Source organism: Emys orbicularis, chromosome 5, assembly GCF_028017835.1.
Source record: "Emys orbicularis isolate rEmyOrb1 chromosome 5, rEmyOrb1.hap1, whole genome shotgun sequence".
NCBI lineage: Eukaryota > Metazoa > Chordata > Testudines > Emydidae > Emys > Emys orbicularis.
The window spans coordinates 120,165,792-120,184,430 of NC_088687.1; the positions used below are offsets into that span (position 1 = coordinate 120,165,792).

Sequence of the window (18,639 nt, forward strand, 5' to 3'; positions counted from 1 at the left end):
CCTTAATAGTGACGGAGTGGTCCACCACTGGGTCAGCGGGGAAATCCGGCTGCAACACACTGGCCGGCTTGCAGTCAGTAACCCAGCCGAACCCTATTCGGCTTCCCTGGGCTCCTTCCTACTCTCCCATTCAGGGAGTACCTGGGTTCTGGGGTCATCGTTCGTCTCACTGGGGTAAACGGCTAGTGGCAGCCCCAACAGCTCTTCGTTGTTCCCAGTGCCTGGCAGCTCTGACAGTCCCTCTGGGACTCTAGCGCTGTAGCGGTCACCATCGGGTCCGAGCTCCAGCAGCGGGGGAGAGAGGTCCTGCTCTTCTGGCAGCTCTGCCCCAACTGAGCTGGAGGGTCTGCCTTTTATATTTCCGGTTCCTATCCTGTCCCTTTGCTTCCAGCGAGGCAGTCGTGGGTGTCCCGGCTCTGCCCACCAGGGGCAGTCATGGCTTTCTTCCTGTTCCTATCCATCAGGGAGGGAGACCAGGCCCCCTCCACTACAAATTGGGATTATGTTTTCCAATGTGCACTGCTTTGCATTTATCAACAGTGAATTTCATCTGCCATTTTGTTGCCCAGGCACCCAGTTTTGTGAGATCCCTTTGTAGCTCTTTGCAGTCTGCCTGGGACTTAACTAGCTTGAGTAGTTTTGTATCATCTGCAAATTTTGCCACCTCACTGTTTACCCCTTTTTCCAGATCATTTATGAATATGTTGAATAGGACTGGGCCCAGTACAGACCCCTGGAGGACACCACTATTTAACTCTCTCCATTCTAAAAACTAATCATTTATTCCTACCCTTTCTTTTCTATCTTTTAACCAGTTGATGTAGAGAGCATCAAGAATATAGATGGACTTTGTAAAAATTATATGAACTTTAAACTGGACATTTCAGCAGCTAACAGAGTGTTGATGGAGAAATTACACCTTCAGCATGCATAACTGCAAAGTTGTTCAAGGACGCCCTGCAGAGGGGCCCAAGGAAAGCAACTTGGGGAGGTAAGTAGCTGACCAGAGTGAACCTGCCTATGTTCAAGGTATGTCCCATGTAGGTTGTATCAACAGCTATGGCCTAACTTGTCTTACACAAGCTGGTGTAACAAGATATGTTGCACAAAGAGACTGGATGATTCAAGCCCCAGTTGTAAGAACTCAAAAGATGATGTCTTGTTCTCTGATCGGATAGTGAGAGCAGACAACTCATTTTCACGGAACCTTTCAACTCTTCAAAAGAAGCATGTGTCACCATATAATTGGTCCACACTAGCACCTCCAAGAAGAGGAACAAAGTTGGACCACCCAGTAGAAATAGGATGAAGTGGCCTCTCTCCTTCAGCATATTGCTACCTGAAAGCCAAAGACACCTGGAAAAGAGAAGACTGAGAAGTTCTAGAAGTTCTCCTGGTAACATCAAATATCTATCTCAGGTAGGCACCTTTAACTGTCTCCTGTTATTTTCCAGCAATTCAGGTTGCCCTCTAGCATGCGGGAAAAGTCATGTCCATGCTTCATTCAACCTGTGTTTGCAGTGTCAGCTCCCGCTGTGAATAATAACTGAGCTGAAAGCTGATGGCTGAGCAAAGACCTAGTGGTAAGTAACAGAGATTTTCTCTTGTGTGACAACTCAATCAGTCAACTGACCACTTCTTGAAGCTGGGTGGCTAATTATTAAGGAAGTGTACGTGCTTGTGAATGTGCTTTAAAGATTGTCACACAGTTACAACGTGTGTCCCTGTTTTGTAACAGGTTCCAATTGAGATTGTTGTAAAATAGCTTTGAAACGGAACAAGTTAGTGGTAACTGAGATTGTGAAACACTGTACATGTGTCTACCATAGTTAATGGTTAGATACAGACTTTCAAGTTCTAGGTGTATACAGACATAAAATGAGAGCAAGTGTGCAAGCTTCTTGAACCGTATTCAGTCTGTACAGTTTGTCATAAATGTAGGAGTTTGTGTTAGACAGTCAAGAGTGCCAGTCAGATCATAGGACTAATATAGTTTGTGGACAAGCAGGTTAAAACAGGGTTGTCTACTACATATCATGGGAAGCAGAACTTGGTGAGCTGACATAAATAATTGACCAAACTGTCTTGAGATCTAGTTTTGTATTGTTTTTCCTCTGTTGTGTTAGCAACACTAGAGTTGATAGCCAATTGGCACAAGTGAGACCTTACTCTGTGGGACTTTGAGGCCTGGTCTATACTACAAAGTTTGGTCAACATAAGCCACCTTGGATTGTTCTAGTTGTGCATGTGACTACACATACATTTGAGAGACAAGGTGGGTGAGGTAATATCTTTTATTGGACCAACTTCTGTTGGCGAGAGAGACCGCTTGAAAGCATGTCTCTCTCACCAACAGAAATTGGTTCAATAAAAGATATGATCTCACTCACCTTGTCTCTCTAATATCCTAGGACCAACGTGGCTACAACAAACATTGCATACACATGAATTTGTCTCCCACTGACATAAGCGCCCTGTTATGCCAACATAGTAACACCACTGGTTGAGCATTGAGCCATAGTTAAAGTACTGAAGTTGATGCAGCACAAGCAGACACTGTACTATCTATGTCAAACCTAACAGTCCTCCAGCAGCTGTTCCACAATGTCGACACCGACCTCTCTGGTCTCAATTGTGAACTCCACTGCCTGTCAGACTGGGACGTGGGCAGTCTGACCTAGTGATCAGAGCAGGAGGCAAGCAGGGTCACGTTACCAGGAGATCAGCAACAGGTAGTAGGAGCAGGCACTGCAAGGGAAGCAGCGGGAACTTCCTATTCCTGTGCTTGGTTTAAACAGAAGCAGGGAACCAATCAGGACCCCCAGCATTCTGCCAATCAGATCCCAGGACTGGCATCTCTGTCAGAGTTCAGCTTCTATTCTCACAATTATTAGCAGGTCACTGCATGGCAGGTTGGAACTTACTAGTGCCTAATAGGCCTATAGACCAGGATCCTGTAGACTGGAAGGCCTGTGAATTTTTGAAATGCTTTTTCCTCATTGCCTAGCTTGGTGAACACGCCTAGCAGTTCTCCACTGTTGTGTTCAACTGCCCGGCTGACCACGACAGTGACACGCTCTGGGGCTTGGAGTAGACAGAAGATAATGAATCTCCTGGGCCTGTAGGGAGAAGAGGCTGTGCAGGCACAGCTTCGAAGCAGCCGTGGAAACATCGACATCTACAAGCGGACTGCACAGGGGATGCAGAAGGCTACAACAGGGACCAGCAGCAGTGCTGCATGAAAGCGAAGGAACCTCAACTGGCGTACTAGAAGGCCAGTCAATCTGGTGCCGAGCCGCAGACCTGTCCCTTTTACAAAGAGCTGCATACCATACTTGGCAAAGACCTCACCATGCCTGTGGATAATTCCGAGGAGCCCAAGCCACAGGCCCCTGGCCTGAACAGTGAGGACAATGAGGAGAGGAAGGAAGAAGACAACAGCAGACATGCGAATGGAGGGAGTCTCAGTGATAAATTTGACAGGCACCACTGCAGTACAGAGGCTAACAGCATATGGGCCCAGGACGCCAGCAGCAGCAGCTGTGCTTTTGCTGCCTTTGTTACCCTCAAGAGTGAGATATCAGCTAAAATCACCCCTGCCTCTGGAAATGGTGCCAGGATTCAGTACAACTGCCTTATACTCAGTTTCATGCAACTGAGTGATTCTCTCCTCATTTCCTACACCTCTGGAGAGCCATACTCACCGTGGCTGGTGCTGTGATTGGAGCTGTGATAAATGAAGTGTGGGGGGGAGGGTAGCTCCCTTTGATGGACACCCAGCCAGCCAGTTAGCTGTAAAATCCCTCTTGGTAGCTGTTTTCTACTTGCTTTACCTGTAAAGGGTTAAAAAGTCCCCCAGGTAAAGAAAAAAGGGGGGGGGGCACCTGACCAAAAAGAACCAATGGGAAGGCTAGAACTTTTAAAATTGGGAAAGAAACTTTCCTTTTGTCTGTTGTTCTCTCTGGGCTGAAGAGATGGGTAGCAGGAATGCTGTGTCAAGTTTGAACCAGATATGAAAACCATCAGATCGTATCTAGAACTACACCTCTACCCCGATATAATGCTGTCCTCGGGAGCCAAAAAATCTTACCGCGTTATAGGTGAAACCGTGTTATATCGAACTTGCTTTGATCTCCTGGAGTGCGCAGTCCCCACTCCCCCCCCCCGGAGCACTGCTTTACCGCGTTATATTCGAATTCATGTTATATCGGGTCGCGTTATATCGGGGTAGAGGTGTACTTTTAACAACCCAAATATGTAAGTAAATTAGGAATGTTTAGGAAGACGCGATTAGGTTTATTTCTGTTTATTTTTTAAGGCTTGTGGACTCCTCTGTGCTAACTCCAGATATTTTTGTTTGCTTGTAACTTTTAAGATAACCCCCAAGAAAGGTATTTTGGGTGCTTGATTTTTAGAATTGCTCTTTTAAAATCTAGCAAAAGCCTAAGTTCCAGATGTATTTTCTTCCTTTTTGTTTTTAATAAAATTTACCTTTTTTAAGAACAGGATTGGATTTTTGGTGTCCTAAGAGGTTTGTGCATGTTGTTTGATTAGCTGGTAACAACAGCTAATTTCCTTTGTTTTCTTTCTCAGCTCTTCCCCAGGGTGAAAGGGCTTGAGGGTAGCCCACAGGGAGAAATTCCCAAGTGCTCCTTCCTGGATCCAAGGGGTTTTTTTTGCATTTGGGTGGTGGCAGCGTTTACCAAGCCAAGGTCAGAGAAAATTTGTAACCTTGGGAGTTTAATACAAGCCTGGAGTGGCAAGTATTAATTTTTAAAATCCTTGTGGGCCCCCACCTTCAGTACTCCAAGTGACAGAGTGGGGATTCAGCCTTGACAGGTGTCATGCACAATCATGCAGAAGCAGAAGTGCCAATGAGCGTGTCTTGTTTTGGGGAGCAAGCGAAGAGAGTTCTGAATCTTAACTTTTGCTTTCTGTTGTGACTATACTGACAATGGTACCTCCGTGTTTTATCTGCAGCTGCCCCTGTTGCGGCCTTGAGGGTTCCCCCTCCACACCTGTGGAATGCCTGCACCAGATAAGGAGAAGAAACAAGTGGACTCGGGATGACATGTTCAGTGAGGTCCTGCAAGCCAGTGCTGTGTCAGATCATGAATAGAAGGCCTGGAGGGTGAACACTGCAGACAGCCTGGAGAAGGACAGAGTGGAGAGAAGAAAGGCCCAGGAGTCACAGCCAGAAAAGGAGAGGGAGATGCACCAGGATAGAATGGGTCTTCTCCAGCAGCAAACACAGATTCTGCAGCCCCTGTGGACCTACATGTTCAACAATCCCTTTGCAGTCTATGGACATCTCTATAGTAGCACCTCCCTTCACACTCCACTCAACATTCCACGTGGTATCACCAGCCATATCTCTACTCCACCCCGGGGGGACATTAAGGACAATGGCAGCTCCACATACGCTGAGCTGTGAAAGCCATGCTAGCCATGTGTAGCTAAAACGGTCATAAATGTTCTTTCCTCTTGAAAAGTTCTATTACTTTATTAAGTTTTAAATGTATTTTCTTTTATATTGCACAGATTTTTCTTTGCAAATGATGTTGTTACTGAATAAAATTCCATTATTTAGAACATAATTCATCTTTATTAGTTCACAACAAATGCTGCAGGGTGCCTAGCAGTTCCTAAAGCCTCCACTTACTTATTACTGTACAGTGTGACATAACTCATAGGCTCAATGACAAATACAGTGTAATAGTAATAAATGTACAGCAAGCACTGCAAAATTAATAGATGCACTGACAGTGTTATATTCATAAACATACATCAAGCACCATACAATTCTTAACAGGTGCCAAAACTGCAGGGCCAGGTAGAGCACAGTACACCACAAAGTGTTACTGAAGCTCACTGTTAAAGAACTCCTTCCAAGTCTCCCTGAGCAATATTGCTCTGCGTTGCCCACTTCACTGAGTTCTGCTAATAACCCTGGTGTCACACTGTTCAAACTCAGAGCCATCCTATCTCTGCCCTCCACCCCAGCAGCAACGTTTCTCTCTTTGCTTTTCCCCCCTATTATGCAGGCCACAGGAGGCAGCCATAACCATTGGGATAATTTTCTCACTGAGATCCAATCTTGTGAATAAACAATGCCAGGATCCCTTCAATCTAATCAATACCACTTTCCACCGTCATTCTGCACTTGCTGAGATGGTAGTTGAATCTTTCCTTACTTCTGTCAAGTTGGCCAACGTACGGCTACACAATACACAGAAGCAAGGGGTAGGCTGGGTCCCCCAGGATGACTATTGGCATTTCAACATTGCCAATGGTAATCTGGAAGTCAGGAAAAAAAGTCCCGGCTTGTAGCTTTCTGAAAAGTCCTCTGTCCTTAAAGGTGTGAGTGTCATGCACCTTCCCTGACCGACCCACACTAAATTTGGTGAAGCATCCCCGGTGATCCACCAGTGCTTGCATAACCACAGAAAAGTAGCCTCTCTGTTGATGTACTCTGTGGCAAGGTGGTCTGGTGCCAAAATAGAGATGCGTGCGCCATCTATTGCTCCACGGCAGTTCGGAAACCCCATTGCTGCATATCCATCCACTACGTCCAGCACATTGCCAAGAATCACGTCCTGCATAGCAGGAGGCGATAAATGGCCCTGCACACTTGCATGACAATTGCTCCCGCAATGGATTTTCCAACTCCAAACTCATTTCCCACTGACAGGTAGCAATCTAGCGTTGCAAGTTTCCACAGTGTGATCTCCACTTGCTTCTCCACTGTCAGTACAGCTCCCATTCTGGTGTCCCTGCACTGGAGGGCTGGGGCAAGCTCAGCATGCAGATCCAGGAATGTGGCCGTGTGCATCCAAAAGTTCCGCAGCCACTACTCATCATCCCAAACCTGCATTTCAATGCAATCCAATTGGTCAGGGCTCGTTTCTCAGGCCCAGAAGTGGCGCTGCACTGTCTGCAGCTGTTCCATGAATGCCACCAACAACCATGAATTGGTTCTCACTATGTCCCACAGAAATCTGTCCTGCAACAAATCATGTGCTCTGATGATTCGGTTATTCTTAGAGCTCTGCAAATACTGGAGGCTAGCGCGTCCTGTGCTTGCAACGCTTATGACAATAGTGCAGAGCCATTCAGGGTCTATGTTTCTGCCAGAGATGGCAGATAGTGAGGCAGGCCATGTGAATTCATCTGATTTTGAAAAAATTATGGAATATAGATGATATTTTATGGGGTGGAGACAGTTGCACGCTGGGAAGTTGACCCCTTGCTCCCAGTCACCTTCTTGTGGCCCCACCATGGATTTCCAAAGCTTCCCAAAAGTGGGCTGGACAGTGATGGCTTGCACACTGGGATATCTACCCATGGTGCATTGCACTGTGCATCAATATCAGAACTCTTGGTGAGTACCCACAGCACCGACGCAAGGAGACAAGTATGCAAGCACACAAGAGATATATTAACTGCAGCGGCAACCAAAATTTGTAGCGTAGACATGGCCTTAGTCAAAACATTAAAACAAAGTCACCATCCACCATTAAGCAACAGAAATTCAGAGAATCCTAAGCATGGTGGTATGGGTAATCAGTTAAGCAATTGCTTAACTAAGGTTTATTTTATGCTCTCTCTCTCTTACTCCTGCCACTGATTCATGGTGTGAACTTCCAGAAGTCATTATTGATCTGATTTTCAGAGATGTTTCACTCCCATTAACCTGAATGGAAGCTGTAAGGTGCTGACAATGACGGAAAGTCAGGCCATAGGTGTGTACAGTGTTTATTATTATGCACACCATGGGATGCACATAACAGGAAAACTTTTTGTGTGCACTTTTTGCTATTTAAACAGCTTCTTACTTAGCATTAAAAACATTCAGCCAGAAACAGAGGCAAGTAGTTTTCACAGACCCTAATGAGTAGAGCTGCAAGGCATCTACATAACACTCAAACAGCACTCACATTTTTTTCTAGGCCATGGAACTAACTTGTTATAGGCAACCAAGCATTTTTCTCCAGTGAAGCAGAAGAGAAAATGCACAAGGTTTGTAAAACTTTAAAGAGTGGCATGTCAACCAAGTAAGCAATTAGACCATTTGAGGGTTGACAGTTCTTTGGGACTAACTGAAAACATGGTACTGTCATAAATACAGAATTAATTATTTAGCACTCTGTGCTAAAGGTCAAATTATTGCCCATATATATAAAACCATTGCCTTCACATAGATTGCATGCACTTGGATTTGGGCAGTCTTGCATATAAAAAACTAGACTGGGAGCATTAGTGACAGCTGTTGTAAAGGATGAACTACAACCCACCTCTCTTTTTTTCCACTACTCTTAATTTTCTCACGCAAATCCAATTTTTTCTGAAATGTTTCATGCTTGGTCTCAGCCCAGAAGGAAATATTGTATGTGGAAAACAAAATCCATTCAGCCTTTTTGAGCTCTATAAATATATTTTTAAACAACAGAATATACAACATACTTTTCCTCTTAAGTTCTATCTAATGAGAAATGTTGTGCATGTATATCTCAAAAAAATGGTTGAACCGGTTTTGTTCGAATATTGCCTGTTTTGCAGATCTCATTGAGGTCTAAGAATCAGGCCAGAGCTAGAAAAAAGTAGTACAGAAGTTTGAAGTTAAAGTAATATTCTGCGGGAATTGCAACACTGAATCAGACCAGCAGTCCAGCATCTTGTCTCACACTATGGCCAGTAACAGCTGCTTCAGACGAATTTATAAGCTACCCATAAAGAAGGTTTTTCTTAACCTGTCAGTTAATGAATGAGTAATGTCCTTTAGCATGAGAGCTTGGAAACTAAATTTTTAAAAGGTTCTCTCTAACGTAACTGTGAATACTGTTGTTATCCATTTAAATGTCTGTTTTTTCAAAAACTTCTAAGCTCTTATTCAGTGGCACTGAATCCCCCACCTTAATAATGCACTATGGGAAAAATACCACATTATAAATTTTAAATTCTTTGTCTTTCAATTTAACTGAATATCCCTTGTTCTTGTATTATGAGAAAAGGAAAATAAGAGCTCCTGATTTACATCCATGACCTGAAGAAGAGGTCTGTGGAGCTTGAAAGCTTGTCTCTTCCACCAACAGAAGCTGGTCCAGTAAGAGATATTACCCTACCCACTTTACCTCTTCTAATATACCAATCATTATTCTGGTTACATCTCTCATGCCCCATTTAGCTGTCCCATCTCTAAACTAAAACAGTTCCAATATGCACACGTTCTCCATATACAGCAGTCTTTCTAAGCCTCTAATCATTTTTGTGATCCATCTCCTAACTCTTTCTACTTCTGTTCTATCAGTAAGCATTAGGGTAGGAATAAAATAGATGGGAAAAGGGGAGCAAATGAAGAGCAAAAGAAAACCATCTTATTAACTTACTTTTTCAATAGGACAAAACACTGATCACCTTAAAAGCAGCCAAAATTATATTACATACAAAACATTACATTAAAAGAACATTATTTAAATTGCAAAGTCAAGCACTCAAAAGCTAGGAAATGCCAGAATTAGGGTTGACTGTGCAACCTTTATTTGGTCCCCTTGTCTGTATGCATTATTTATACAGTGCTTAATTATATGGTTACATATTATTTTCCCCACAGGATCCCAGCCTCATTCAGTGCGCAGGGTAGATGGTGCTCACTTAAGGAGCAGCTATTCAATATTTTACTCTAACCTCCTTTTTCAGGCAATGTTCAGAGAACCCTAATTCTGGAACTTTTGAGCATTCAAAAGTTTCAAAAGAAACGTGGGTGCTTAGGAGCCTATGGGTTTGTCTACATGGCCCCGCAGTTTGGAGCAATGGGGTGTGAACTGGAGCACACACTAGTGTGCTGCGCTGTGCTATAACTGCCCTGCGTAGTAGTCCCTGTGGGAGTGAATTAAATGATACCTAGTTCGCATTATGTAGTCCTGTAAACTTTGAGAATTAAACTAAACTGAACTAAGGCCATTTTAATTCTGAGTAAGAGCATACATACAGGGGTTTAATACAGTTTAACTAATGCACATTAAATGCACACCTTTAGCTAATTTGTATTAACCTTCCTGGGTGTCCCTGTTTTGACAAGCCCTTAGGCTCCTCAGTCCCTTTTGAAAATGGGACTTGGGTTCTTTTCACTCCGAATCTATAAAATATTTTATCTGCCCTGAAACTTTTCTTGATTATGTAAAAATATGAAATCAGCTCAAAGGTCAAGCCAACACTTACTGGTGGCAGAAGAAACAATTTCAATTTTGAAAGTAACCTGGACATATTGTTATTCCTTTGGCTTTGAGAAATCCGAGACAGTGGAGTATTTGCTAGTAATTCTCTTCCCCTTACAAATCATATAACAGAAAAGAAAAGATCAAACTTGTACAGTAGCCCTTTAATTCTCACTTTTCTTGAAGATTCCATAACTTCACCTTCACAGTGGAATGCCAGTTCCTGTTTACTCAAACACTGCACAAATGCTGCTGCTTTCTATGCAGTACGCATCTGCAATATTTCCTCTCCATTTCCACTTGTTCTGCAATTGTCCTATCAATATGACCTTTAGACTTTAAATGACACAGCCATGGCAACATAGCTTTGGGGAGAAATAAACTATTTTCTTTTGCCTGAGTGCAAGCGATCAGCATTCCCACCACTCTGGCCACCACTACTTAATAAAGATTCCCTACAATGAAATAGCCTGCGTGAGTAACAAAAGGGGGGAGGAGATGGGGAAGACAGAGAATGAGTTTAGGTGAAGAAATTACTCTAGCAAGGGAAGCAATAGATGCAGGGAGAAGTTCTCTAATGGAAAAATGAGGGACAAACAGCACTGCTTGCTGAAATCAATGTTATTCTGCTGGCTTATTTGAACCATTAGAAGCCACATATTTCATTAGTAAAGGACAGAAATACATATTGGAGGGATGACTGGACAAAGAGCAGGATGGAAATTAAACTATTCCTCTTCTGCTGAATTTTTACCCATCCAGTCCCCCAGCACGGGTATTTGAATCAGCATAGTGTTTAGTGCCACTCCTCAGTAGATGTAAGAGAACTTGCACCCTTCTGGAATGAGCACTGGAAACAAAAAGCCCAATTCATGCTGGATATGCCCAGCAGCAAGTTAGAATGCTCACTGCCATTCTCTGGGGTTGCACAGCCTTCCATTTGGAAAACTGGATCTGAATATAGCATAAAGCCACAGAGCTTCTACATTAAGAATTCTGGTGCTTAAATATAAGCCTCTCTTCTGCCTGCTCTGTTTGGGTAATAGAAGGAAAAACCTCATTTGCCATTCACAGTAATCAGCATTGGCCAAACAAACCAAAGGCCAAATTGTGATTACCTTATTCACACAAGTAGTCCTTTCATTTAAATTCCTGTAACTGACTTCAGTGGGACTATTTTTTAAGTAAGAGAGTCACTATTTGGCACCCAGAAAGCTCTTTTTTACTACCCAAAATAGGTACACCGAAGAATCCTTAGAAGTACCACATATAGTCAGTTATCTATGATTCAGTGTTACCTTAGTCTTTTCCTCTCCTGTTATGGTGAATGATGCAGTCAAACTATGCTGTGTTTTGTTCTGGAAAAGATATAGAAAAGTATCTCAATATTATAAAACAAGCTTAATCTAATATATAAAACTAGCATACTGTCCAATTACTGTACAGAAGCTTCCTTCACACACAACTCAGAGGGAAATGTTTTTATTAATTATTATTATCACTTATAACTACAAAAGTCTAATAGAAAAATGAAACATACTTATCTACTGCTAACAGGCAGGGAAGCAGCTGTTCTGTGGGGCATACTCCCCTCCTAACTGTACGGCCCCACAGAAGTTAATGGTGCTCCTCATAGCATTAACTTCTGCCTGGAAGAGTGAAGGTGAACCCAAAAGCAGCATGGCTCCTAAAGACACCACAGTAGAATCATAGGGCTAGAAGGGACCACAAGGGTCATCTAGTCTAACCCCCTGCTAAGATTCAGGATTTGTTGTGTATAAACCATCTGAGACAGTTTGTTGCATTGTCCTACTTTTTCTTACAGTTAGGAAATTTTTCCTGAGCTTTAATCTAAATCTGCTATGCTATAGTTTGAACCCACTGCCTCTTGTCCTGCCCTCTGTGGCAAGAGAGAACAACTTTTCTCTATCTTCTTCATGGCAGCCTTTCAAGTGTTTGAAGACTGCTATATCACATCCCCTCCCTTAATCTCCCCTTTTCCAAACTAAACATACCCAGTTCCTTCAGCCTTTGCTCACATGGCTTCCATTCCATCCCTTTGATCATGTTTGTCACTCGCCTCTGGATCCTTTCCATTTTCTCTACATCCTTTCTATACACTGGTGACCAAAATTGGACACAGTACTCCAGCTGAGGCCTAACCAGTGCCAAGCAGAACACTACTATCACCTCCCGTGACTTGCATGCTATGCCTCTGTTAATACAACCCAAAATCGCATTTGCTTTTTTTGCAACAGCATCACATTGTTGACTCATGTTGAGGCTGTGATCCACCACAACTCCCACATACTGACAAGCCAGTTATTCCCCATTCTATTTTTGTGCATTTGGTTTTTCTTTCCTAAGTGTAGCATCTTACGTTTGTCTTTGTTGAATTTCATTTTGTTGCCTATAGCCCAGTTCTCCAATTTATCAAAATCTCTTTGAATTTTAGCTCTATCCTCCAAATTGTCTGCAACCCTCCCCAGGTTTGTGTCATCCATACATTTCATCCGTTTGCTCTCTATTCCTACATCCAGGTCATTAATAAAGATGTTAAATAACACCAGATCCAGAACAGATCCCTGTGGAACCTCATTTGAGACCTCCTTCCAATCTGACATAATTCCATTAATAGTTACTCTTTGTTTGCTGTTATTTAACCAATTATGTAACCACCTAATGGTAGTTCCACTGAGCCTGCATTTCTCCAGCTTACTTATCAGAATGTTTTGTGGGACTAAGTCCAGATATATTGCCCTATCCACCAAGCTAGTTTCCCTGTCAAAGAAGGAAATCAAGCTGTTCTTAGTAAATCCATGCTGGCTGCTAGTGATCACCCCTTCATCCCCTAGATATTTGCAAATTGAATGTTTTATACATTGCTCTAATAGCTTTCCAGGTATCAAGGTTAGGCCAACTGGTCTATAGTTTCCTGGCTCCTCCTTTCCCCCCTTTTTAAAGATGGTCACTATGTTAGCCTTTCTCCAGTCTTCCAGGACCTCTCCTGTCATCCATGAGTTTGTAAATATTATTGCTAGTGGCACTGAGATTTTTTCAGCTAATACCTTCAGCACCCTATGGTGAATAGCATTAGGCCACACTGACCTGAATTCATTCAAATTGGTCAGAAGATCTCTGAGTTCTTTACTTATCCCGATCTGCATTCCTTCCCCTTTATTGTCTATGGTAACTTTGTTAGTCGTCTGGTCACATGTTATTTTTTGTGAGAAGACTGAAGCAAAGTAGGCATTGTGAAGCTCTGCCTTCCTATCATCTTCCATTACCAGCTCACCTTCTCCTTTGACCCACACCATCACTGATCTTTCTTTTTTGTCTGATATATTTGAAGAATCCATTCTTGTTGTCTCTAACATTTCTTGCCAGCTGTAACTCATTCTTTGCCTTGGCTTTCCAGATTTTGTCCCTACATGCATGCGCTATTCCCATGTATACTTCCTTAGTGACATGCCCCTCCCATTTCCTACATTATCCTTTTTGGTTTTTAGATGGCTAAAAAGCTACTTGTGCAGCCACACTGGCTTCCTGTGGTGGTTCTTCTCTTTCCTCTGCATTGGAATAGCTTGATGTTAAGCCTCTAGTATTACATCTTTGACAAACTGCCAGTCCCCTTTGACTCCTTTTCTTTCAACTGGTCTAATTCAGGGGTTCTCAACTGTTTTTTTCCCTGAGCCCCACCCCTCCACCCCCAACATACTATAAAAATTCCATGGCCCACCTGTGCCACAATAACCAGTTTTATGCATAAAAAAGCCAGGACCTGCGTTGTTCATCATCATCATCATCACTCCCATAACCACATTGGTCATTGAGGCACCATCACTGATGAGCAATTAACCAACTGTCTTCACCCCTGACAATTGTGTGTCAGTGCTTGAGTCTCCGCGAAGTCCATTTTATGTTGTCAATCCATCTCTTCTTCTATCGACCTCTTCTTCTCTTCCCCTGTACTGTCCCTTGGAGGATGATCTTGGATAGGCCAGATGATCTTGTTACATGGCCGTACCACTTCAGCTTGCGTTTCTTCACGGTCGTCAGGAGGTCTTCATATGACCCAGTGCATTGGGTTATGATGTTGCCGACCTCTTCATTAGTGACGTGGTTGAAGTATTTCAGAGTAGCAGCCGTGTTAGTCTGTATCCGCAAAAAAAACCAGGAGTTTTTGAAGCTGGCAATTTTGCAACAGAAAAGCTTCAAAAACAGACTCCAACGAGAAACTGCTGAGCTGGAATTGATATGCAAACTAGATACAATCACTTTAGGCTGAGCCATTACAAACATTGTATCTATCTCCCCATGTAAGTATTCTCACACTTCTTATCAAACTGTCTGTACTGGGCTATCTTGATTATCACTTCAAAAGTTTTTTTCCTCTTACTTAATTGGCCTCTCAGAGTTGGTAAGACAACTCCCACCTTTCATGCTCTCTGTATGTGTATATATATCTCCTCAATATATGTTCCATTCTATGCATCCGAAGAAGTGGGCCGTAGCCCACGAAAGGTTATGCTCAAATAAATTTGTTAGTCTCTAAGGTGCCACAAGTACTCTTCTTCTTTTTACGGATACAGACTAACACGGCTGCTACTCTGAAACCAGTGATATGTGAGCTGATCCCATCACATTTGTTTGTCATCAGCTTGGTTTTCTCTGCACTGATTTCCATGCCATATTTTATGGAGGTTTCATCCAATCGTTTCACAAGGTTGGCAAGTTCATCTTCGCTGCCTGCCAGGCCATCAATGTCATCAGAGAACCGAAGATTTGAGATTATTTGCCCCCCCCCCCAATGCTGACCGTGCGTGTATGATCTTCTAGGGTATCAGTCATTATGCACTCCAAGTAGATTTTGAACAGTGTGGGTGAAAGAAGGCAGCCTTTCAGGACTCCAACAGTGGTGTGAAACCACTTTCCTATTGTGCCATTGATGAGAACTGCACTGCTGGCCTTGGCATACAGTTGTTTAATGGTAAGAATAAACTTATGACCAACATTGGACTTCTTCATGGTTGCCCAGAGAGCTTCGTGCCATACTTTGTCAAACGCCTTCTTGAAGTCAACAAAGACGTGGTAGATGTCCTGCTGGTGTTATAAGTAATTCTCACATAGAACACGAAGGTTGAAAATCTGTTCTGTGGTACTTCTTCCAGCATGAAAGCCAGCCTGTTCTTCAACAATGATATTGTCTGTGTAGTGGGGCGGCTGCCCCACTCCGATAGGCAGGGGTTAAAAGCAGCCAAGCTAAGCTGATTGGGGAAGGAGCCACAGCTGTGGCCAGCTCAATCAGGGCCAAGCTGGCCCTGATAAAAGGGCTGTGGGGCCAGGAGGCAGAGGAGTCTCTCTCCAGCCCTGGAGGGAGAATGGCTAGCTGCGTGAGAGGAAGTTACCTGAAGGTACCTGGAGCAGTGCTGGGGAATAGGGCAAAGGAGCTGGGAAGCTCCAGCCTGGTAAAACCTCAGGCTGCAGGCCTTGTTGAAGGCCTACAGATGTACTGAGGCTGCAGGGATACAGCCTGGGAATAGGCAAAGGCAGCAGGTCCAAACCCCTTGCCAATGATGAGTGGCCATTACAGACTGCAGTTTGCCCCAGTGAGCGGGGGCTAAATGATGACTGGCAGTAGCCACTGAGGCAAGGTGGGTTTAGAGGGTTGGGGGTTCCCCTGGGAAGGGAGACTCAGAGCATGGGGGTACTGCTAGGCAGAACCCCGAGGTAAAGGGCACTGGGGTCCGGGAAGGACACGGGGCCAGCGGCAGGCGAGACACTGGCCTGCAGAGGGCGCTTTGTACACTGGAAAAGAGCTAATTCCCAGGTGACCAGCAGGAGTCGCCACACCAGTGAGTCTTCACTTCGCTACAGTCTGCTTGTGGCTTCAATCTGTTCAATATGACTTTCAACATCACTTTGCTGGAATGGCTAATTAAGCTTATGATCTGGTAATTTCGACACAATTGCAGGTTGCCTTTCTTTGGCAGAGTGATGATTAGTGACTGTGTCCACATGGAGGGCCACTCACCAGTCTGCCAGAGCTTGGTGAGTACATCTATTACTATTTCTCCTCTGAATTTCATCGATTCGGCTAGGATATTGTCAATACCTGTAGCCTTTCCATTCTTGAGTGATTTCACAGCTGTCTCCACTTCTTCACGTAGTATTGGAAAGTCATCCTCCTCTGTTGAATCTGGGCTGTCTATGACACTAGGATCTCCATTTGCCTGATGGTTATATAGATCAGAGCAGTCATTTGTCCACCTATTGATGATGTCCCTTTCTTCTGTAAGACTGTTCCGTTCTTTGTCTTGAATTGCGTTAGCTTTGGTTCATCTTTCCTTCGTCAAATCTTTTACAACCTGGATCTGTTAGGGGGTAGCACGTAGGGCAATTGCCTGGCGCCCCATGCCACAGGAGCCCCTGTGAAGCTATATTGCTCAGGTTTCAGCTTCAGTCCCGGGTGACGGGGTTCTAGGCCCTGGGCTTCAGCCCCATGCAGTGGAGCTTTGGCTTTCTACCCTGGGCCCCAGCGAGTCTAATGCTGGCCCTGCTTGACGGACCCTCTGAAACTTGCTTGTGGCCCCTGGATTCCTAGTTGAGAATCACTGGTCTAATTAATACCAGGAAATACCTCAAAGGGACCATGGTGCCACAAAGCCAGGCAGAATTAGAGGGATAAACTTACTGCGGAGTTGGAGTTTCTTCTCTTGTGAATCCTGATTTTGGATGCCGTTCAATCTACTTCCTTAGTGTGCCCCCTTCCCCTTCAGCAAACTCCTTTCTCCCTTAAAAGAGGAATAGTTGGCAATGGGAGATAACCATGGGGAGTTTCCTGGGCCTCCAGTCCCTTTCCAGGGGGCTAGAGGCAGTAAAGGGGGTTTGATAAAAGGGACATAGACATTTTTTATTTGGGGAGGGCCAGATATGGCTTTAATACTATGATTTAATAGTTTTATACCATGATTAAATTAATCCACTTTTAATAAAGTGAGAAATGATCTTCTGTTCCAAACTCAGTATTTCCTTTATTTATTAATGGAATCCCTAATATTTGGGGGTGGGGGGGAGGGGCGGGAGGAAGGGAGGGCACTAAAGACCTCTAAGCCCCACTTGTCTATGCCCATGTGATATGGCCCTAAGTCTTCAAGCTTCTCAGAAAACTCAACCCCAAGCAAATAAACCAAGATGACAGGAAATACAGTTAGGCCTGGATGCACAAAGGAGTTAGGTACCTAACTCCCAGTTTTGCGTCCATAGCAATGCACGAAACTCCCACTGAACCCTGTAGGTGCTTGAACTTGTTTGTCATTTAACATTATTGCAGTAAAAGTTCCCTAGGCACCTATGTTCCTGCCTCTGAGCGTAAAGGCTATTACCTCCCTCTAGGCGTCCAGAGGCCTATCTCCCACCTAAGTCCCAGAGCAATTCACAAACCAGGGGGATGATAGGCATTTGGCCACCTAAGTTGTGTGTGGGACCCAATCCAGTAAGCATCCTCTAAACACACATACCAGATCAGGTCGCTCAGATGAGTTCATAAAAAAACAGTGGAGTGGGGTTCGGGGGGAAGAGGCAAAAGAGGAGGCCCTCCCTCATACCTCACCTGAGAGGTGGCAAAATACTGTTCAAATCCCTTCTCTCCCTCAGGTGGAGGAGGAGCCTTGAACTGGGGGTCTCCCACATCTCAGGTGAGAACTCTAACCACTGGGTTAAAAGTTATGCAGGAGGTCCTCCTCCCCAACCCCCACCTCCAGCTTCTTGCTAAAACAGCATAGGTACCTAAATACAGGAAAGGGTTCACAGCTGAGAATTGCTGGTAGAGATAGGCACCTCCCTGCAACCCAGACTTAGGTGCCTAACTCTGTGAGAGGGGTGAGGCTTAGTGCACACACCACTGGTCAGCATCTCCCATTGCCTAGCTTAGGTGGCTCCCTGTCTAATATACTGGTGTTTGTGGATCACTGTCTAAGGCGCTTGTGTCTCCCTATTCATTGTATTGGGAGCCTGGGCAACTAACTCAGGCTTGGTGAATCACAGTGATTTTCTAGGTGCTGTGACGTAATGCGTCTCAATACCTCACTCCTTTCATGCATGGCCTTAGCCCTTAGGAAAACGCGCACAGACAACTCATCTTCAGATCATAAAAAAATTGCACTATCAAAACAGTGTAGTGGTCCACCTATTCTCTGATAGTGGACCATACCCGATGTTTCAGAGGGAGGTGCAAAAACCCCATAAAAGGCAATGCTGGAAAAACCTGTTCATAGGGGAAGTAGTTTCCTAGCCCCCATCAATTAATGGTTGACTTTTCTTTTTAACTATGGCTGTTCCAATTAGTCATTAAATGCTGAATGAAAAGAGCCATTTAAAGAATTGTCATAAATCATTCTTACTAAGATGGTCAGTTGGTCTTTAC

General features: G+C 44.0%; 1 protein-coding gene across 1 annotated transcript in view; it reads right to left on the minus strand.

The window, feature by feature from the left end:
* The window catches only part of EVC2 (EvC ciliary complex subunit 2), a 165,384-nt gene that overhangs the window by 120,460 nt on the left and 26,285 nt on the right, over positions 1–18,639 (minus strand). Inside the window, exon 7 of the mRNA XM_065405470.1 lies at positions 11,513–11,572. Coding sequence (XP_065261542.1) covers positions 11,513–11,572 — 60 coding nt within the window. The remainder of the gene's footprint in view (positions 1–11,512; positions 11,573–18,639) is intronic.